The 23,282-nt window shown below is 33.1% G+C and overlaps 2 protein-coding genes across 2 annotated transcripts in view; one reads left to right on the top strand and one right to left on the bottom strand.

The window, feature by feature from the left end:
- Positions 1 to 3,484, bottom strand: part of LOC111615051 (RNA 3'-terminal phosphate cyclase-like protein) — an 18,527-nt gene extending 15,043 nt beyond the window's left edge. Inside the window, exon 1 of the mRNA XM_023356427.1 lies at positions 3,346 to 3,484. Within this exon, the coding sequence (XP_023212195.1) occupies positions 3,346 to 3,484 (139 nt within the window). The remainder of the gene's footprint in view (positions 1 to 3,345) is intronic.
- Positions 3,436 to 23,282, top strand: part of LOC111615042 (tRNA (guanine-N(7)-)-methyltransferase non-catalytic subunit WDR4-like) — a 26,193-nt gene continuing 6,346 nt past the window's right edge. Inside the window, exons 1-6 of the mRNA XM_023356419.1 lie at positions 3,436 to 3,577; positions 3,651 to 3,946; positions 4,626 to 4,715; positions 13,230 to 13,364; positions 19,235 to 19,391; positions 19,477 to 19,589. Of these exons, the coding sequence (XP_023212187.1) occupies positions 3,867 to 3,946; positions 4,626 to 4,715; positions 13,230 to 13,364; positions 19,235 to 19,391; positions 19,477 to 19,589 (575 nt within the window). The 5' untranslated portion in view covers positions 3,436 to 3,577; positions 3,651 to 3,866. The remainder of the gene's footprint in view (positions 3,578 to 3,650; positions 3,947 to 4,625; positions 4,716 to 13,229; positions 13,365 to 19,234; positions 19,392 to 19,476; positions 19,590 to 23,282) is intronic.

The following is a 23,282-nucleotide window of genomic DNA, read 5'->3' as shown; positions in this document are numbered from 1 at the left end:
TAAGGGTGTTGTTTTCCAGCATGATAATGCAAAGCCCCACACATCTTTGGTCACTCGCCAAAAATTATTGGAGCTAGGTTGGGATGTGTTGTCACATCCACCATATGGCCCTGACCTTGTGCCTTCAGATTACCATTTATTTCGTTCCATGCAGAACTCCTTAAATGGTAAAATTTTTAATGATGCTGATGATGTAAAAACACATTTAATTCAGTTTTTTGCTGGCAAAAATCAAAGTTTTATGAACATGGAATTATGACACTGCCTGAAAGATGGCAAAAGGTCATTAACAAAAATGGACAATACCTAATTGAATAAAGTTATATTTTTAAGCAAATATTTTGAATTTTCCTTCTTATTTAAAATCTGCAATCACTTAGTTGCCAACCCTATATTTCTTTCTTCCCTTTTGCTTGGTCCTTCACTGATGTCTGCCGATAAATGGCGTTCGCTTCTAGACAAAATTTCCTTGCAATTATGGCGGGATGGGTCCACTTATGTCTACTGCTGATGTCTGCCACTGATGTCTTCCTTGTATGGGATGGTTCTTTGAGAGTCTGGAAAGGCCGGTGCTTTCTACCGCTGTCTGCCGAGGAGCTCTGTCTGTCTGGATTTGTGCCTCTTTTATACACTTTTCAGTGCAGGAGAGTGATGATATGGCTTACTATCGTATTGGTTTGACTTTTGAGCTGAGTCATCACAAAAGCAAAACTGCTTTCACTGACAAATCCCATCATTATTCATCAATTGTTTGGTTGTGCCTTGAAACGATGTTCGATTTCCGCTATGATCGGGAGGGCATGAAGTGGTGTTTTTCCACTTTCTTTAAGTTTTATTCTCTTATAAATTTATTTAATTATTTAATTGTCCTCTCGTCCTTTTCTTTGCATGTTGTGAGATTTATTGCCATTAATTAATATTCTAAATTGTTTCTCTAAATCATTAGGGAAGTCCCTAGAATTGGAAAAATAGGCAAATTTCTCTTACACTTTGATCCATGTATAAACAAACTTGGAATCTTCAAGATGTGGGTTCAAAAGAAAAAGGATATAAAATAAATACAATGTTTAAATACAATAAAATCTCTAACTAATTAATTAAAGTGACAACAAAGTGGCTAAACTAAGATTATTACATATAATGTAAATATGTAAATAACAAATTCACAAATACATACACACACATATATATAGTAACAACAAATTTTGGTGGGGGGGGGGAATGGTGGTCTTCACAATTTTTATCAATCTATTCTATTTACACAAACAATTGCCATATTACAATGGGCTTTATTATGCTACTAACTGCTAACTAAATTTCAGATAAATTTGCTCAAGCCTACTTGAAATTTAATTAGTAGTTAGTAGCATTAATATAGCCTGGTGCAATCTGGCTTTAATCTAAAATTTGGGTTTGTACATGTTTATATTTGTATTCATTCCACACCAATAAAAAAAAAAGCACAAACTTGCACTAAAAAGTTTCAAATATAAATAGAAAAATTATATAAATTAATTATATACTACATACACGAGGTCTGTTATTGATCATCAATGAATAAAAAAATGTCAACATCCACAACACATCAACACCTTGTCTGGTACTGTTACCAGTGCGTTCTGTGAAAAGTAAAGTTTATCACTAATGTTTAATGGTCATTATCTATGCAAGAAATGTGCATGTTCTTTGTAATAACTTTCATCAAGCATACATTCAATTTAATTTGAATATTCACATTCTAATTGTGTTCCATTAGTTAATCTGTACATTTCATCTGAAGAAGAACTATATATCAGTTCAAAAACAGTGATAAACTTTATTTTTCACAGAACGTACCAGACAAGGTGTTGAGAATAAAAAAATTTCAACAGGGTTGTACTTAGCAAAGTTTTTACAAGCCCTCTATGCAGTCTTCAGCCATGTACAGTACAGCACTCATTGCTAAATGTCAAAGCTATTTTCATGGAAGAGTGTATGGATCACTATATTGCAATTAGAATATTTACCAATGGAAATCAACCTCATACCAGCAATTCCTTGAACACCACTTACAATCTGCATTTGTGCATCAACAACTGATTTCATAACAACAATACTCATTGCCACATTGCTAGAATTGTAACATCACTGCTAGTGAAATGAGATTAGGAGATCCTTGAACATTTGTACAATTCACTTAACATGTCTACATGATTTGGACTTGTTCTAGAAACTAAAGAAGCTTTTACAAGATCAATAATTTCCATTGACAGATGTCATTCTAGCTTCAACAGAGTGATTCATGAGCTCCATCTGTGAAAAAGACTGTGCCAACAGAAACAACACTTAACAGACACGGCAACATATGCTATACGTGGCCAGAAGCTAACATGTTGGAATCAGTATGGTGGAGTCGTAAACAAATAGTCTGACTCTGGCAAATTTGAAATGTGCAACTCTAATTCTGATCTTTCCCTTTTACTTTCCTAGCTGTTAAATATACATAACAAAGGAAAGTACAGGAATTGTGTCAAATTTGACCCTCCAAGTTTTGAGACCTCTTGAATCCAAAAGTCAAAAAAATTCCTTGGATGTGTGTGTGTGTGTGTGTATAGGCATCTATTTTGCTTAATATCTCAGAATGGGGTAAAGATTAAGTATTGAAATTTGGCATGGTAATTTGTATATGAGGGGCATTGGCAAAATTTTTACCCTCTGTACCCAGGTCAACCTAATACATTTGTACATCTCTGTTCCTATATTTGGACTTATCCAGCCTCATTGAGTGAAGATTGGAATAAAGGTGTTAGTCATATAACGAATAGAATGCAGTTATGGTCACACAAAGCTGCGGTCAAAGTCTACCTAGGTAGTCCCAATGGCTGCGCTTCCGACTGTTTGTGCTCCTGACGGACTCCTCCTGGAGGGGAGCCACCAGCAGGATGCCAATTGTTTTATGTTACTAGTCATTGATTCACAGTAGTTCTTGAACAAAAGAAAAAAAAGGACACATCTACTAAAAATGTAGTTAATCTAACCTAACCTAACCTAACCGAAGCGCCGCCATTGGGACTACCTAGGTAGAATTTAACCAATTTTTTAAATCAAGACAATTCAGAAATGGATATCACTTTTTTCACTTTTTCTTAAATCTCTAATTTCTTTAAAGACCATCACGAAAACTTCTAGCAAATTAAAATCTAACTTATATCTTTGTGAATAATGATCATAATGATCTTTATAATAAGAATTAATCTCTTTCTAATTCATTTTTTGTAATAACTTGGATAAACTGCAGCATTCAACGTGTCTTTTTGAGCAACTTGAATAAGGAAATGACTATTATTATCATTAATATTATCTCACCTCTAACACCGGGTTCTTCATCTTTAAAGCGTATATTTTTAATTTTCACAGGTCTCATACTAAGTGTGGATAGTATTAAACGCTGTCGAAAGAAGTTTGAACCTTCGTAAACAAGACACGTGTTCTTAAAGGCAGCCATTTTCTCAATAGGTTCGAATAGACAGAATACGCGATACGGAAAAACGAATAAGAACGATAAGAATTGATATTTAATAAGAAAATTTACAGTTCGGTACTTATTATTTTGTTTTTTAATAAGGTATAAAAATTTTTATTTAATTAATATAATTTTTTTTTATTTTTAGGGAATGATAAATGATTAAATGATTTTTAATCCGTTTTGTTTATCATTTCAATTTCACTGGTAGATATCATCACGTATGCACGTGGAAGTTTATTTTTTGAACAGTTTTATGTGGAAATGTGAACCAATTTTGCTCTAACATTGTTTTATATGTTAACAGAAATATAAATCTCGTGACGTTTAAATTGATCGAAATTATTATGAAATTTGTTTAAAAATGTGTTCATTTTATAAAAATTCCAAAAATGTCATTTTCTCTAGTAATGACAAATTACTCATTTTTCCTGAGATAACAAGGTAAATATTTAATTTTAATCATTTAAATCTTATTTAAAATTATGACTGTATTATATTTTATTAGGTAAAATTGCAGTTCTAAATGAGGGGTTGAATATCGATTTCTTTACTCTTATGGCTATGGCCTACAGCAGTGTTTCTCACCGGGGGCGATATTGCCCCCATGTGGGCGTTTTTCCATGTTGAGGGGGTGATTAGTAACAATTTATATTTTGTGGGCGAAAAACAATTTTCTGGGCGATATAGTAAAACATTATATTAAGAATAATTAAATATTTTATTCGTTATATCGTACAATAATTAAACAAATAACAGTATACTAGTCACTAGTCTATTCAATGCAGTAAGAATTTGGCGTTAGCCTTGGCCCTCAGCATCGGAATTTTGAAGTGAAGGGGGCTATATTATATTACGGTTTTATTGAAGGGGGCGATGATTCATTAGAGGTTGAGAAACACTGGCCTACAGTAACGGTTGTCAACGTTTCTTGTGTTGCAAACTCTTAATAAAACTCCACGCCGTGATGGACTGCAGACTCCTAGGAGTCTGCGGACTGCCGATTGAGAAACGTGGGTATATAGCACCGTTAAGGTCCTAACCACCTCATTCGGAACTGCATGTGCCTTTTATTATGTGAAAAAGTAACTATAAAAAACTTTCATGTTAAAATTTTATGCAGTGAAACTTCAACTGTTCTGAAATTATCAACTTTAAGTAACAAGACAGATAAAAATATAGAAAAAGAAAGTGAATCAAAGTCTGCAAATGAGTAAGAATTATTATTATATATTTTTGTAAATTAAAGTATAAAAAATAGAATGCTTTCAATATATATAAATGTTTTAAATTTTGTTTTTAAGTAGAATTTTTACTCAATATCTTTCAAATAAGATTTACTAGTTCAGCACTAATATTTTTTTTTTTAATGATGATTAAATTATATAGTCGACCCCCTTATAACACTGTTGATAATTCCATTTTATATGAATTCCATGTTGCACGAGTCACTTAGATTTTACAAATACGTGAGCCATTTACAGCCCGGGACACGTATTTGTAAAATCTAAGTGACTCGTACAACATGGAATTCACATAAAACGGAATTATCAACAGTGTTATAGGGGGTCTACTGTATATTCAATGCCTTTTTTTTTTGTTTTTACTAAATGTTTATTTGTATATTTATATTTCATATGTTATCAGAGCTTTCAACAAATAATTTTGAAAAAATTTTAAAATTGGCTTACTAGTGTGGCCAAAAACAGCTGACAGCCAAAATTTTAATTGAAATGTGGTAGTTTTGACAATTTGGTACTCTTCTGTTTTGTTACAGTAGAACCTCGAAAACTCGGCTCTCGATAACTCGGCACTCCGGATAACTCGGCCACACCCTGGGAGGGCAAAAAAATCCTTAGTTAACTAATTTTCATTATAGACAGCTTTATAAAAGTATAAAAGCTCTCATAAAGTATTTTTCTGAGGTCTGTCTTATCAGGTAAATTACTGTACACAGTGTATTCATTAATTTTCATTTTCATGTAGTAAAGGCTCTATGCCTTCAGAAAGGACGTACTTTTCCTTTGTTTAAGGGTATTTGGGCAGTTTATTCTCTGTTATATTCTCAAGTAAACAATACATACAAGTACAGTACAGTATTTTCTGAGGAAACACTCGTACTTATTTTTTTTTAACCCCATTCCCGATAATCCGGCATTTTCACAAACTCGGCCACCCTTCGGTCCACATTAGGCCGAGTTTTCGAGGTTCTACTGTATCTGTGAACAATGCGACACTGCTTGTGACTCTTGTACACAAGAGTCATGATCGGTAACTCATCATGTAACATGACACAATGACTATTGAACAATCTAATACAAAGTGTTTGATTCTCTCTTGGTATAATTTACCTTATGACTAATAAACTGCTTATTGTTAACCTTCAATTTTGACTTTTTATTATCTTACAAAATCACATTCTTTTGTTACAGTGATACTGCAGAGGGAATCACTTTGTGTTTATAAACTTGTTTCCATGCTTTTTTCTTAATTTCATATAACTGCAATTTACAAAATAAATTGTTTTGTTTTTACTTTCCTAGATGTTATGTGTACATAACAAGGGAAAGTATTGGAATTGTGTTAGATTTGACCTGAATTTTTTGCAAATCTCCCATGTTTTAAGACCTCTGACCCTAAATATTGAAAAACAAAATGGGGAAAAAATTCCATGTGTGTTTGTGTGTCAATTTTGTTTAATATCCCAGGATGGGGTAAAGATTAAGAAATGAGATTTGGTATAGTAGTTTGTGTATAAGAGGCATTGATGCTATTAGATTTTAGTGGTTAAATGTCGAGGGGATAGAGAGATAAAGCAGTATCATGTGTCATATCTCAACAGAGGTCAGACTTAATGAAGATTTTACTCATTATTAGCATTTACAATTATTTTTTTTAAACTCATCCCTACCCTCAAAATTAAGCTTTTTACCATTTTATAGTAATTAGAAATATAAAAAGTTTTTATAACAAAATCTTTTAACAGATGGTGTAACACACAATTTTATTTACGATTAATAATATAAAAGTTTATGTATATAATTCGTCTCTGTAATCCAAAAGGTTTTTGGTAGACGGACTCACAGCATTTTTATTATTTTTTGAAAACTTAGCACTGAAGAGGGGTTGGATGAGTATACCAACCCGAAATGCATATGTCATTTTTTAAGGAATAAAAGTGAGTTCCTAACTAAAAGTTTTGCTGTGAGTCCGTCTACTAAAAACCTTTTGGATTACAGAGCCGAATTATATACATAAACATACAGCAGTCCAGATACAGAATATAAAAGTTATTTTTAAAATAAAATATCATAACAGCCAAGAAATTTAAGAGCTTGTTGCTGGATTTTTCGTTTGAGTATTCATTTAACATGTTAGTATTCTTTCTGTGATTTTCTTGACTTCTTTTAATGTTTGAGATTTTTCAAAAGCACAAATAGTTTGGCTAATAAACACCGTGTTGCATTAATTTGGAATATTATGCAAATTGTTCCTTTTCCCTTCAACAATAAGTACAGTGAGGAAAGGAAGCAACTAAAATAGTGATAATGAATTTTGAACAGTGAAAGTATTTTACATTTTTTTTTTCTTTTTTAAATTATTATAGAAATTTTTCAACATTTACTATAAACTAGACTTTGGAAAGTTCAAATTGGTTTTTTTATGGCAAAGGCAGTTTCTTATAAAGAAGTCTGTGTTTACTTTTGATAAAGCTTAATTTGTTGACCTCATACCATAGTTATTGTTGTTTGTTTGTTGAAGATAGTTTGTTTCACTAACCTGCAAGACATTAATGGCTTAGTTGTCAGCTTAACATATTTTATTTATCCAAAATGGAGATGATTGTTAGGTAACTACAAAGATGCTGTTTCTTATGGTTGCTCAAAAAGTGCATCAGAATATAGATTAACAAAGGAAACTCTATAGAGTCAATTTTGCTTTCCATTAACTTGGTTTGTACGGGTGATATACCCAGCGATTTCCTGATACTTTACTGTGTATCACATAAATAGATGATATAACAAAACAGATATTAATAAATCTGTTTTGTTATCCATTTCTAGTCATTTATCTAAATATTTATTTTACCCAAATTTATGTTTTAGTTTGTTTGTTTTATTTTATTAAAATATTCCCTGCAAAAATTCCAAGCCCTTTTTTTTTCATTAAATCCCCAAAAGGAAACCCCTTTTACCAACAGTCCATACTGGAGCAGAGTTTAAAAACCTTTGCTCCTGTAATGGTCTTTTCATTCACATGAGATTGATTTTATTTATGAAACTAAATTCTGTGAAATGAAAATGATAAGGACCAATTTCCAGCAATTTTTAAATGCAACATTTTTTGAAAAATAATTAAAATATGTATTTGTAGTGTTTATTTTATTTCAATTTTCAAAACTTTTTTTTAAATTTATAATAAAAAAAATTATTTACTTACTTCATTCAAAGGACCATCTGCATCTAAATTTGTTGGAGGAAATTCAAGTCTGGTCTAAAAGCATTGTACACACACCATTTGTCCTTGCATCGCATCACACATGGATAACAAGATAACAACAAAACAGAAGAGCACCAACAATTTTAATGAGAATCTCTATTGCAAGGCATACAGAAATTATACTCTTATATCTTATTTAACAGTTTATTTTATTTTATCACATTTGTTTTGCACTCCTTATACTAACACAGTATAATATAGAACAACAATTCTCAAAAATATGGTTGCAATTCCAAGTGGGGTCACTAATTTCTCAAAAAAGTCTTTAAAAATATAGACAACACTTGATTGAAGAAAATTCACAATCAATGAAAAGACGGATAATTGGATTTGTATAGTTTATTAACAGTGTCATTTTAATATATGAAAAAAGCAAATTTTACAAAAAAGAACAGCTGTAAGAAAAGGAAATATTTTATAGAATTTTGAGAATTTGGATTTCCACTTAAGACATCAATAATTTTGCAAAATTTTTGCAGGTTTCAAGCTCATAAAGACATTTGGAAAGAAATCATTTAATGTATGTTAAAAAAGCTATTATATTTTTCAAAAAAATCTGTTAAACTCCNAAAAAAAAAAATACGATTCCTTTCCCTAGGAAGCTGTTTCAAAAACTTGTTATTTCTTTAGGTACAAATAAAATATATAAACGAGTTACATATATAAGCTTAGATTCTATGAAATAATAAATTATATTTGTTTTCATATTGTTTCTGTTTATTCCTCGTTTAGAATCACATCTTCAACAAATGATTCAATGAAATGTAGTAATTGTGTATGAAACACTGCCATTCTTTCATTAAACTATTAAAATAAAATATAAAATTAAATAATGCTTTTGGAAGTATTGGTGAAAAATTAGACAAATGCAAGAGGTGAACAGTTACGAACTCTAGTTATGTTATAAAAATTCTACATTAAAAAAAAACTTAGACCAAAATGATTTAATTAATGTCATGCATAGTTTCTTAACTATTAGACCTTAATTGACCTGTCTTAAATTAATTTCTACAATCGTTTAGTTATCTTATCTAATTTTCAATGTTTGTTTGATTTTTTTTTTTTTTATTACAGTAGACCCCCTATAATACTGTAGATAATTCCATGTTATATGAATTCCATATTGTACGAGTCACTTAGATTTTACAAATATGTGTGTCAGGCTATGAATGGCTCACGTATTTGTAAAATCTAAGTAACTCATACAACATGGAATTCATATAACATGAAATTATCTACAGTGTTATAGGGGGATCTACTGTATTTCATATGTTCTGAGTGTTCTTGTTTAAATCAATTACAGTGGTGCCTCATATAACGCACTTAATCTGTTCCAAGTGCATGTCCGTTAAGTGAAAAGTCCATTATACGAAATGCATTTTCCCATAGAAACACATGTTAAAATATATAATTCGTTCTGCAGTATAAAATAACCATACTGTATCATTAAAAAAAAATGAAAATGGAGCAGTCCCCAAATATGCCAGGTAGTCAGATGTTGTGAGGAGGAGGTGGAGGAACACTTTCTTCACACATTCATACAGATACAGATTTTTTACACATTGCAGCAGGTCTCTTTTTATTGTTTTTTAATTGGAGTCAGATTCAGGAGAGGCTACCGGAGCTTACAGGGTCAACTCCTCTTGTTTCATCCTTTGTTTTTTTTGGCAGCTGGCTTCTTGAAAAACATGTCCAAGATGGTCTGTTTCTCTCTCTTCTTCAACACCTGTCAGAAATGACGGGCAAGAGTGTCATTGTAGAGATCATTGATCCTGTTGGCCTCAGCTCTGTTTTGATATTGAGTGTTGGTAAACTCCTGAACCTCTCCCCATTTGACAAGGAAGTTTTTGTCAACTTTCACTCCTCCTGATGATTTCTTGCTTTGTTTCAATTGAAATCATCTTTCTGTTGTTTTAGAAGCTATGATTTGCACAACACTTGAATAAATGTAAATACCCTGCACTGAGGTGATGTATGTAATAAACAAGGGAGCAAGCCAAATCCCAATGGGAGCTCTGTACTTCAGATATACTAATAATATATTCTAATAATACTAATATATTGTAAAAATAACAGATTGTCATTGGCAATGGCAAAAGGGTGGAAACATCATTTGCACTTGTTCGCAGAAAATTTATTGTTCGCCTCACGTAACTGCCGAATGGAAAGTCTGTTGTCCGCAGCCAGTCCATTGCTTGAGTCATGTAACGGCCAAACAGAATGTCCATTGTTCACAGCGTCCGTTATTCGAGGTGTATGTTATACGAGGCACCACTGTAGTTCGTTTTTGACATAAACTGAAGATGATCTGTTAAAGTATTGAAAAAATTAGATTTTAAATGATTCCTAACTATTTTTGGTGTCTGTATGCTTAAGTTTTGATAATGGCAATTGTTCTACATTGATTTTGTGTTGTTTTATATTTAAAACGAGTTTATTTCGAAAAATATTCTGTTCAAATTTGCAATCCTAAGAGCATCTGAAGGTAAAGATTGAACCATCTTAACTTCAAAATTTTAATGTGAGATGATATTTCTCAGTGCGTTAAAGTTGATAGTGTTACTATCAACTTTAACGCACTGAGAATTGTTTAGCAACAAGAAGTTATTTGGCAGAGCATTTTTTCTTTTGCTGAATTAAATATGGAAATGATACCATGTTTTTCCAATATAAAAAATGTCATTTTAAAATTGAGTTAGTAGAAAGTAAAATAAATAAAATCATCATCATAAATTTATTAATAATAATAAGAAAAATAAATTTGCAGGATTTGCCTCACAGTTGAAATTCTCATATTGCTTTACTATATTTTCCAAAATATTCCTGAAATAGATTTTTCAATTTACTTTCATTATAATTAGTTGAGCACAGCCAAACCTTGATATAGCATCACCATTTCTTTGTCTCTGAAATTAGCACTAAATTGAGTGAGTTGATAAACTGAAGAATTTCAAACAAATTACAGGTATACCTCAACTTGCGTCGTTTTGAGTTACGTCGTTCCCAGTTATATGTCGTTTGTCAAAAAAGTATATGGAAAAATAAAAATCAAGTTTAAGTCATTTTATTTGACTTTATGTCTGTCCGCCACAAATATTGAAGTCGTAATATCACTAGAAAAGCATTTAAAGCACATAAAATCATATTAAAATAAATACATTTACAAGTATGTACTGTATTTACAGTACATGTATTTGTAAATTTAGATTACTTTTTTCTGTACTATATTAAAAACTAAAATTTATTTGTTTGTAAGCTTAAAATAGATCCTTATTAACCATATATTATTAGAAATGCATTAATAAATAAAATACAGAACTGGGAATAGTAATTTATGGTTTAGCCTAGTGACAAGTAAATTCGACTTAAGTCGCCTCTCCTGGAACCAATTACCGACATAAGGCGAGGTATACCTGTAATGGGATGTACAGTACCATGCACACAAGTTTGAGGTTTAAGAGTTTGAAAGTTAAATGATTTGCAAAATCCTACATTTGATACTTCAGAGATAATGAAGGTAATATTATTTAATAGTTATGCAGAAGATCTGTTAGTGGGCATTAATTAGAATTGTATAATAGTGGCTCTGTGTAGGAAGGTGCTATATTGAGATTTGACCATACTTATAAACAGTCATTTATTTATTAACTTTAATATGAATATGTTTAATTAAATAATAATAATAATGTGTTTTATTAACAATCCATGAAACCTTTTTATAACAGTGTTGTCTCCATAACAATCGGATATTAAAAATAACAGGCACACCACTGCCTTATCGGCCTATGTTACCGACCCTGAAATCCGGGCAGACTTCCGAAACACCAGAGTAATCAGACAGGCGTTTCATATTGATCACATCCGTCAGCTGGAGGCCTAGAAGATTTATAAAGCCAACCTTGGGGACACCTGCATCAACTTTAAAGACAGAGAAACGATCGCGCAGGCATGGAAGTACTTGTTCGAAGAATTCGAACTAGGACTAGCTGAGGGGTGAAACGCAATATGCGCAATTGTTTACATCTCAGGCGTCATCATTCCAACAGTCAAGGGGAGACACCATTTAGTCACCACCTGAAGCAGACCTCAGTGGAGGTCAAAAACGTTCGTGAAGTTTGTTACGGAGACAACATTGTTATAAAAAGGTTTCGTGGATTGTTATTACTCAACACAGTGTTAAGTTATTAGAAGTTGTTTTGTGTGTTTTATTATTTCATATTTAAAAATTTTTTTATAATTATAGTTTTTAATGTAAAAAATAAAGTTTAAAATTAAATTATATTTACAAGGTCTGTTCAAAAAGTATCGGACCTTTTTTTTTTCCGCGTAAACCAATGATGCGCGAGAGGCCTCCTTCGGTGGAGTTGTGGAGGGGACAGTCATGCACAGCCCTGAATTTTTTCCTGCCTGCAGGAAGCGTCAGTCGTTGGCAATCGGCCTATGAGTGAGGTCATGTAGTGCGCTCTCGTCGGATTCCACTAAGCTGGAAAATGACTGAACAACGTGAGCAGCGATATTACATCAAATTTTGCCAAAAACCTTGGCGATACCCAAGCGTAAACCATTCGCAAGATTCAGCAGGCTTTCGGGGACGATCCTCGAGGCCAAAAAAAGCGCGGCAGGTCCGCAGCAATATCAAAGGTCATGTTGACAGTTTTTTCGACTCTCGTGGGGTGGTGTGTCGTGAGTACGCACCACAAGGCCAAACCATCGCAAAGGAGTACTACCAGGAGGTCCTTCGTCGTCTTTCCGATACAGTGCGACGCAAACGACCGGATCTGTGGTCGATCAAAACTTGGCAGCTCCATCGTGATAACGCATCCGCCCATTCTGCGCATCTGATTCGGGCTTTCGTCGCCAAACACAATACTCCTGTGGTTCGTCACGCTCCGTACTCTCTCCACATGGCTCCGTGTGACCTTTGGCTATTTCTCAAGCTGAAAATGCCGCTAAAAGGAACCCAAATTTAGTCGAGAGAAGACATCATGCGAAATGCGACGGACCGGCTGATGGCCATTCCAAAAGATGCGTTCCAGCAGTGTTTCCAGCAATGGCAGGAACGCTGGGAGAAGTGTATACATTACCAAGGAGACAACTTTGAAGGGGATTAGGGTTTTGTACCTCAAAGTCAATAAATTTATTTTTGCCGACCAAAGGTCCGATACTTTTTGAACAGACCTTGTACATAACAATTGAAAAATTCTAATTAAACTTTTATTTTAAATAGATTAAATGAAAATGAACAAAAAGTTGTGTGTGGTGGTTTTTCTCCACAAAATAATTATTTTGCTGTGATTGATGAAACTAAACAACTTTATTTGTGGAAAAATAATCTTAATGAATTCTTACTACTCAGTATAAGGTATTGTCTGATCTTTACTAATCATTTTAAATATATAGATATAATTACACTATTAAGTATTGAAATATATAAAAATCAGAAATGTTTTTGATTTAACAAAACCAATCTTTTTGACAAAGATTACAAATAAAATAACATTATTCCAACAGTCAGATGGGCAGAATGGTTAAGGCATCAGTTTATTGCTCTGGGGACTCAGGATCAAAACTGGGTGAGCAACTCTTCAGGAATTTTTTGGGTGTGGTCTGTCCTGGATGTGCTGGGCCCCATCTGTCATCATGTCTCTATGGTGAACCAGGATGAACACACAATGGGAGTGGAAAAAAGCCCTTCTTAGTTAAATTAATATGCCTCAATGTCCTTAATTTATTATAATCTTATTTCGTCCACTAGTACGTATCTATTAACAGGACTTATTAAATTGGCTTTAAGGATACTGCAACTCAGTTTCACAGATTAGAAAATTGTTTTATTTAATTTACCTGTACAGGTAAATTAAATAAAACAACATCCTTAACAGTATCCTTAAAGCCAGTTTAATAAGTACTGTTAATAGATACGTACTAGTGGACGAAATAAGATCATAAGTCCTTCTTAGTGTTTACAGGGTAGAAAGATTATTAATTAACATTAATAGATGAATTTCAGGCCAACTTACATTTTATGGCCCCTCATCAGTAACTAAAATGATTAAGATCTAGTTGTAAGTAACAAAATTAATTAAAAATAAAAAGTAATAATAATAACTCTCCCTTGGTCACCACCTGGTTGTGCGGGAGAGCCCAATAATTTTACTGAACCATAGAGCAATGCAGGCTGGAGCACAAGCTCCTGGTAGGGACACCCATGCCAGTAAGGTCTATGGGGAGAAATGAAGCTAAGAGTGACCACACCCACATTCTGTAGAGATAATTATTATGGTAGTAACCAGATCAAAGTGTGATGCCGGCTCAGACGTCGCCCGGGTTAACAAGGTCCGTGTTCGTGGGTTAGGCAGAGGCTCACGTTTGAAAAATAGGCCACAGTCTCCCTTGGTTACCGGTGGCGAAAGCGCGCCGGCCCAAGCATGGCTACTGCAATGCCCTCAACAGATGTGAGGAATCAACCTAGCCTTGGTGTTTCTGTGGCAATGTATCCACAGACCACAAAGGCTGGAAAACCATGCCAACGGATGAAATGGACAACAAAATGAATGAGTTTATCATCCGTACTTACTATGCAATCACAAAACTCGAAACAAACATGACAGCGTACAGACAACAACTACACCATAGATTCACACAACAATATCCTCACCTCACTGTCACCAAACAAAGGGTTGTTAATCAAAAAAGAACAATTATACACAACAACCTTATCCCACAAACAACACTTGAACTTATCAAACAATGGGTTCCTGATCAAATACATCAACAGACAGAAACATTTAACATTATTAATGAAGATCATGTAACCTGTCAGGATAATCCAGCAACAAGCATTGATAATAGCATACATACAACAACTACCACTAATGATACTACAGGCACTTCCTCATCCATCACTGATAACATAGACATAGAATTAGTTAATACACTCTCACTTATATTTCAGGAAACACTCACTAAATATACAAGCACAGATCACACACAAAGACCACGAATACCGAAAATCAACATGTCAAAGGTAGTAGGAAAAACACTAAATAACGTAAACACTCACTTACTACCAAACTACATTCATTCAATTTCTACACTCTCAGACATTCATACATTAGTTTATGCTAGGGCAGTCACAGTAGTAACACACCATGGACTGAAAATACAATTGCAGACAAACACACACAAAACACAATTCTATCACAAGCCCGCCTGGCAGAGAAGAATAGAAACACAAATAAGTGACATTAGACAGCAATTAGGCAGGCTGACACAATACACTAAAAACAACATAACACCCAATTTAAAGAAACAACTCAAAAACATTATCAAGAAAATCAAAACACACACAAAACATGAACATCACAACACACACAAAACATGAACATCACAACACACACATTACAGAATACATCGATACACTAAAACAAAAACTCGCAGCCAAAGCACATAGACTCAAACAATACAAAACATGTACACTACAAAAAAAAACAAAATAAGTTATTTACAAACAACGAAAAAAAACTGTTACAGACAAATTAGTGCCTAAACAAACACTGATACTCAGCACAGTGGCACACCAACAGAAGACAAACTCACAACTTATTGGTCTTCTCTTTGGTCCAATGCTGTTACACACAATGCTGATGCAGGCTGGATTGAGGAGGAGAACAGAAACTTGCACAACACACCAACTATGCCCTGTATATAAATGTACATGACATCCACTACGCTGTTAACAGAACACACAACTGGAAGACACCTGGTGTAGACAACATTCATAATTTCTGGTACAAAAAAATTTACATCACTGCATCAGGAACTAGCCAAACATCTGACACACATCATCAATTCACAAGACATGCCAAAATTTCTTACTCAGGGCATCAACTACATGAAACCTAAAAACAACAACACCACAGACCCCACACAATACAGACCAATTACATGTCTCCCAACACTCTACAAATTATTGACAGCATGTATCGCAAACAAAATATACAAACATGTTGAAGAACATGACATTCTTACAGAACAACAAAAAGGTTGCCGTAGAAATCACAGGGATGCAAAGAACAGTTACTCATATATTCAGTCATTCTATGGCAAGCACACAAGCAACACAGAAACATACACATGGCATATATAGACTACAGAAAAGCATTTGACAGTGTTCCATACAGTTGGTGCTACATATTCTAGACATGTACAAAATACATCCATCACTCATTGCATTCTTCCAAAACACTATGCAGCACTGGAGAACAACACTACATTTCAGAGTTAGTAACACTTCCATACAAACAAACCAAATATTCATTATTCAAGGAATTTTTCAAGGAGATTCCTTGAGTCCTCTTTGGTTCTGCCTAGCTCTGAACCCAACAATTATCCAACGTGTTAAACAACACGCAATATGGCTACAATATCGGACATGATAAAACAACACAGTTTATACTGTCATATCTCATGTACATGGACGACATAAAACTTTATGCATCCACACAAAAACAACTTCATCAACTCCTACAAATCATGCATTCATACACCAAGGACATACAAATGGAGTTTGGCTTAGACAAATGCAAAACACTTCACATAGAAAAAGGAATCCTGAAGAAAGAAGATTTTGCACTTGGAAATGGGGACATTATTGAATCCATGGAAGAGGGCGAGTTCTACAAGTATTTAGGATTCCAACAGGCCAGACTAACAGAACATACACAAATAAAGCAAAGATTAATTAAAGAATACCAAAGTAGGTTAAATGCTATTCTCAGAACACAGTTAAATGCAAAACACACAGTTAAAGCAATAAACACATGTCATCCCAGTACTCACATATTCTTATGGAGTTATACATTGGACTCACACAGATCTTGAGCAACTCCAAAGGAAAACAAGAATAATGCTTACTAAGCATAAACAACATCACCCTAAATCCGCCACAGAAAGATTAACCCTTCCCTTCCACATAAAGATGGCGGACATGGCCTGATTTACATAGTTAACCTTCACTACAAACAAATACAGTCACTGCGAGAGTTTTTCTACAGGAAACAAGAAACATCACAATTACATAAAGCAGTAACTCTAGCAGACTCAAATAACACACCATTAAACTTACACTCATATCATACAGACATGACACAACACACAAAAAGCATAGACACCATTAAGCAATCGTGGGCTCGAAAGGCACTCCATGGCAGGCATCCTTATGACCTGGCCCAGGATTTTGTTGACAAAACTGCGTCAAACAGCTGGCTAGATCGGGGATACCTTTTTGAGGAGATGGAAGGATTTATGGTTGCCATACAGGATCAGGTCATAAATACTAAAAACTATAGAAAACACATACTCAAAGATATAACAATCGCAGACAACACATCAGAAAATGTCACATCATGCCAGAAACCATACAATACATCACTTCTGAATGCAAGTGCTTGGCACAGACAGATAATTTACATAAACATAATTAAGTAGCAAATACATCAAGAGCTTGCAAAGAAACACAAATTATTAGACATCCACAAACCATACTACAAATACGTTCAACAAACAGTATTGGAAAACAACATGCACAAAATTTACTACAATAGCCATAATCACAGATAAAACAATTTATCAAAACAGACCAGACATCACACTCATTGACAAACACAATAAAATCATATACATTATAGACATAGCCATTCCAAACACTCAGAACGTACAAAACACATGCAGTGAAAAAATCAGCAAGTACACAGAACTCGCTCGGGAAATAAGGCATCTATGAAGGATGGATAGGGTGCTTATTGTACCTGTCGTTCTCTCTTGTACAGGTGTCATACCACACGCTACACAAAAGCCTGGAAACATTAAAATTGAATAGAAACACATACATCACACTACAGAAGGCCACTATTTTGAATACATGCCATATTATTAGGAAATTCTTGAATACTGACACTGACATACTTATTTAATTTTAGTTTTGTTTTGGTTGCTATGCCTTGACTCTGGTCTGGCATAGTACACAGCCACCGGTGTCAACCACTAAACCCAGCATAATAATAATAATGAACATAATAGTAATATCTTACTTTGTATTGAATCAACTGTCTCCTTAAATATGAAATTACTTGAACATAACATGGAATATATTTCACAGCCGGTGATCCCAATAACAAAGGAATAATTTTAAATTGATAAATAGTCACTAAATTAAGTTTGCTCTTAAGATGAGCTAAAATACATCACTGATTTAAAATTTGACAAAAGTTGTCACCTAATGAACAACAAGAGAAATTCCAATTCATAAAAACTCATTTAATAAATGACCTCATAGAAATAAATACAGTTGTCCCTCTATAGTCCGACGTTTTTTAATCCGACATGCTCAGTAGTCCGATGCACCTCCCGTCAAAGTACCCGTCCCCGTTATGTGTCTGCTTGCACAGAAGCATGTCGCGATGTGAATCTCCCCATCCAATTCTTACTCGATGACACACATTTCGTGTGTTTTATGTGAGCAGTTCTGTTCGAACAGTTGGAGTAGAGAATATTGTAAGTTACTGCTAGCAAAACAATGCGAAATATGTAATTATTTTCGGTAATCTGGACACTTTTGGTAATCTGACACACCTTTGGTCCCATACCTGTCGGATTATCAAGGGACAACTGTATTAGTGATGAGAGACAAATTGCCTGTGAAAAATTCCTGGAGCAACTTGGTGGAGCCTTTGAATTCAATCCTAGGTGCCCAGAGCAATAGGCTGACATCTTAACCATCTCAGCCATCCAGCCATCTCTTTTTGATGATTAAAAAATTATTGATAGATTTGATCTTGGAAAACTGACATCATTAAAGTCATTAATGTAATCATTATTGCTATCATCATAAAGACATTACCATATTTCTTAATTTGCATATCTTTAGTAATTATTAGATTAATGTTGGTGAGTATCATCACACTCTCCTAGGGACATTCCAGATGATGTCTAGACTTTAGTTTATATAACTACATTCTTGTAATTCACACCTCATCCCCCTTCATTTTGGTATGTGTAGTATATACAGCTTGTTAGATTAAACTCTGTGTTCAAATGAAGCAGTTGCTTTTTCACTTTACTCCACTGTCACACCCTGCATTTATCACAACATTAGACTATTGTGTATTTTGTTTTTCCTTATTAAAATATCTTATTGAAAATTATTATATTTTCATTTTGTTTAATTTATAGGAAAGTAATTAGGAAGTGTGTGGTATTAAAATTTACACATTCCGAAGATGTAATTTTAGTAGCAGATAGATCTGGTGATGTATATTCTTTTTCTGTTAATAATCCTGATCAGTCTGGAAACTTAATCCTTGGCCATCTTTCCATGCTGTTGGATCTGGTAAATTATTTAAATAAAATATTTTGTATTAAAACAATTTTATTATTTTGCAACTAGTAAAAAATAATTTTTCTTCTCTCAAAAGGTGATTTCTCCAGATGATAAGTATATTATTACATGTGATAGAGATGAAAAAATCAGAGTATCCTGTTATCCAAATTGCTATAATATACATTCTTATTGCTTAGGTCATACAAAGTAAGTTTATTTGTATTGTTAATCAAGTTTATTCCTTTGAATTCACAATCTTGATTAATGACTAATTGTAATACCTGAAATTTATATTTAGTGTACATTTGAATAAAATAATAAAACAGTCTAGATCAGGGAGTGTCCAACCCGCGGCCCAAGGCAAAAGTTCCAATGCAGCCCAATAAATGTGTAAACAAAATTGACAAATTTTTTATTTTTTTTTATTTATTTATTTCAACAGCATAAACTGAAAAAAAAAGTTTCACAAAGCTGTAAACCTTTGTGTATTTTATTTTTGAGTGAAAAGGAAATATTTTCAAATACTTGAAAATGTGTGAATGAGGAAGGAAAACTAAATAAAGCTGGAATTGTTACTCAAAGGATTATAGATCTAGACTCGGGGAAAGGAGAGAAAGGCCAAAAGATAAAAAGTAGTGAGAAAGGTTAAATAGACCATCTGTTATGCAAATATTGGCCCTTAATTTTCCAACCTTCCTCACTTCTTATCTTTTGTCCTTTCTCTCCTTTCTCCACATTTGGATCTATAATCCTTTGAGTCTCAATTCCAGCTTTCTTTAGTATTCCTTCCAGCGTTGCAAGATTTGGCTACCCATTTTTTAATTTGGCATAAAAAATATCATTTGGTGCATTGGCTACTTTTTGCGCTACATATTATTTATAAATACAGTGGTACCTCAGAATACGAATGCCCCAGCATACGAAATTTTCAGGATACGACACGAAATTCGAACATATTTTTGCTCCACGATATGAAGAAAAACTCACCATAAGACGTTACATTAGTTTGCAGCACCATTTTTTATTCACTTCTGTTCATTGGTCTGCGTGTTTGCTTTGTCGTGGAAGGATCTTGCTTGATAAAGGAAATCTTCAAGTATTATCAGAAAGTGACTGATTTTATTGAAAAGAAACATCCCAAAAAGGTTCACACTGGTCGTATTGCTGCTCAGAGTAATGACATTTGNAGTGACTGATTTTATTGAAAAGAAACATCCCGAAAAGGTTCACACTGGCCGTATTGCCGCTCGGAGTAATCGCATTTGCCTAAGTCATTTTAGAAACATTTTAAAAAGTAGGCAAAGCCAAACCTCTTTGGATAGATATTTTACCAAGCAACCTCTATCCAGTGAAAGCGCTGGTGAAAGTGAAGGAAATAAAACAAAAAGCAGTGAATAAAAATTAAAACAAAAAATATAAAACAACACTAATTTTTTTAATCTTTTCTAACTTATTTTTAAGTTATTGTTACATTATGTTATGTAAGTTAAGTTTTAGTATCATTTCCCTTCTCCCTCTCTTCCTCCACCAGTTTATACTTCCACTGTCATCTATCCTCAAAGGTAAAGTGCAAATAAAACTACATTTTTTTTAATCAATTATTGTTCTATTATGGTTAGGTATACATTTACAATTACAAAATGCATTTTTCAGTGTTTTCCTTACTATAGTTATTTTTTTAATGTACTACTAAGCTTTGAGTGTGTTTTTGTGTTGGAACAAATTATTTGGTTTTACAGTGGTACCTCAGGATACGAATGCCCCAGCATACGAAATTTTCAGGATACGACGTGAAATTTGAACATAATTTTGCTCCACAGTACGAACAAAAACTCACCATACGACGTTACATTAGTAGGCAGAGCCATTTTTATTCACTTCTGTTCATTGGTCTCAGTCCACGTGGTTGCTTCGTCGTGGAAGGATCTCACTCGATAAAAGAAATCTCGAGTTATTATCAGAAAGTGACTGATTTTATTGAAAAGAAACACCCTGAAAAGGTTCACATTGGCCGTATTGCTGGTCGGAGTAATGACATTTGCCTAAGTCATTTTAGAAACATTTTAAAAAGTAGACAAAGCCAAACCTTTTTGGATAGATATTTTACCAAGCAACCTGATCTAGTGAAAGTGCTGGTGGAAGTGAAGGAAAGACAGCAAAAAGCAGTGAATAAAAGATTTTAAAATATATATATAACAGAAAAGTTAAAAAATTAGTGTTAAATTATTTTTAAGATATTGTTAGATTATGTTATGTAAGTTAAGTTTTAGTATCATTTCCCTTCTCCCTCTCCTTCGCCACCAGTTTACACCTCCATTGACATCTATCCTCAAAGGTAAAGTGCAAATATAACTACATTTTTTTATTAATTATTATTCTATTATGGTTATTTATGCTTTAATTTGAGTGTGTTTTTCGTGTTGGAACGAATTATTTGGTTTTACATGTAATCATATGGGGAAAAATGATTCACCTTACGACATTTTCATAATATGATCTGAGTTTCGGAACAGATTAATTTTGTATCCTGAGGTACCATTGTATATTAGTTGAATAAAAATGCACTTTAAAATGGTGTTTTATCATTTTTTATTAATTAGAGATCAAAATAAAACAAATATTTGTTTTTTTCAAATAAATTTTTGTTTGTCTCGTTTATAATAAATGAATTTATCATGAAAAAGAATATTTAAAAAAAATTACTTTTAGACACTCAGTTTTTACTTAGATAAAGTTTTAATACTTATTACTGTAATCTAGACATTTTAATCCTTAAATATACTTGTATATTTAAGAATTGGGCCACAAGTATATATAATATATATAATATACTTGTGGCCCAAAACTCCATGACTTCTCCCAATGTGGCCCAGAGAAACAAAAAAGGTGGACACCCTCCATCTAGATTATTAGAATGTATGATTCATTAATGAAATTAGCAATGAGTCTCAAGAATGAAACTTGGCACCATATTTGTCCATTTTATAGTATTGATTACAGTTGATATAAATTAATTTTGTTTAATTCTGAAAAAATGAACAGGATATGTCAGGAATATATCCTTGCTAATATGTTATAACTGTAATTTGTTAGAGAACTTTTGATTAGATTCACATTTTAAAAATGTTGCAAAATGTGAAACTGAAAACTTTAGGTGTTAATTTCTTTAGCTATGCACTATAAACTCTCAAAAAAAGAACAGATTTGGAGCTGGAGCAAAGAATTTTTTAGACTATGGCTCTGGCTCCAGCAAAAAGAAAATGGAAGCTCTAACTAGCTCTGGCACCAAAGTGCTGCTAGAAATAGTCCTAATGAAGTCATATTTTTTGTTTTCTTAATAAACATTCTGTTTTCTTTTATCAATACAGAGATCTTACAATTATTTTTTTCTTTAATTTTTTATTCAATATGCAGAATTTAGTAATTTCTTCAAAGAAACTTGACTTTTTTAAAAAGCAAAGAAGATAAGGAGGGTAATTAGTGAAAATTAGAACTTTATTTTTAATTTAAATAATGCATACGTGTATTTAACCAATGCCTTGTGATTCAATTCTATAAATTGGATTAATATAGTGTAATTTACAACACAATTACTTTAAATGAAAGGGGTAGATGCAAAAGTTACTCTCTCCCTTTTTTAAGACTTGGAAAAATGCAAAAAACTATTTATTGTTGACACACATATTATAACAATTTTTTTAATGATATCTTTGTTGGCATAGAAACCACTTGCACACAGCCTCAAACTCTTTGTAAAGGAGAGAAAACTAGGATTTAACTTTAAAATATGGACAGTGTGAATTTTGCAGTGAATTCTGGTTAAACTCATATGGAGATTAAGTTATGAACCAAAACAGTTAACATAATTGAAAACAAAAACCAAAAAAAGTTAATCTTAAC

This window comes from Centruroides sculpturatus, unplaced genomic scaffold, assembly GCF_000671375.1.
Source record: "Centruroides sculpturatus isolate CEXI.00-Female unplaced genomic scaffold, Cexi_2.0 scaffold167, whole genome shotgun sequence".
Lineage (NCBI taxonomy): Eukaryota > Metazoa > Arthropoda > Arachnida > Scorpiones > Buthidae > Centruroides > Centruroides sculpturatus.
The sequence above is the reverse complement of the archived record's forward strand: the minus strand, read 5'-3'. Positions and strand labels throughout refer to the sequence as shown.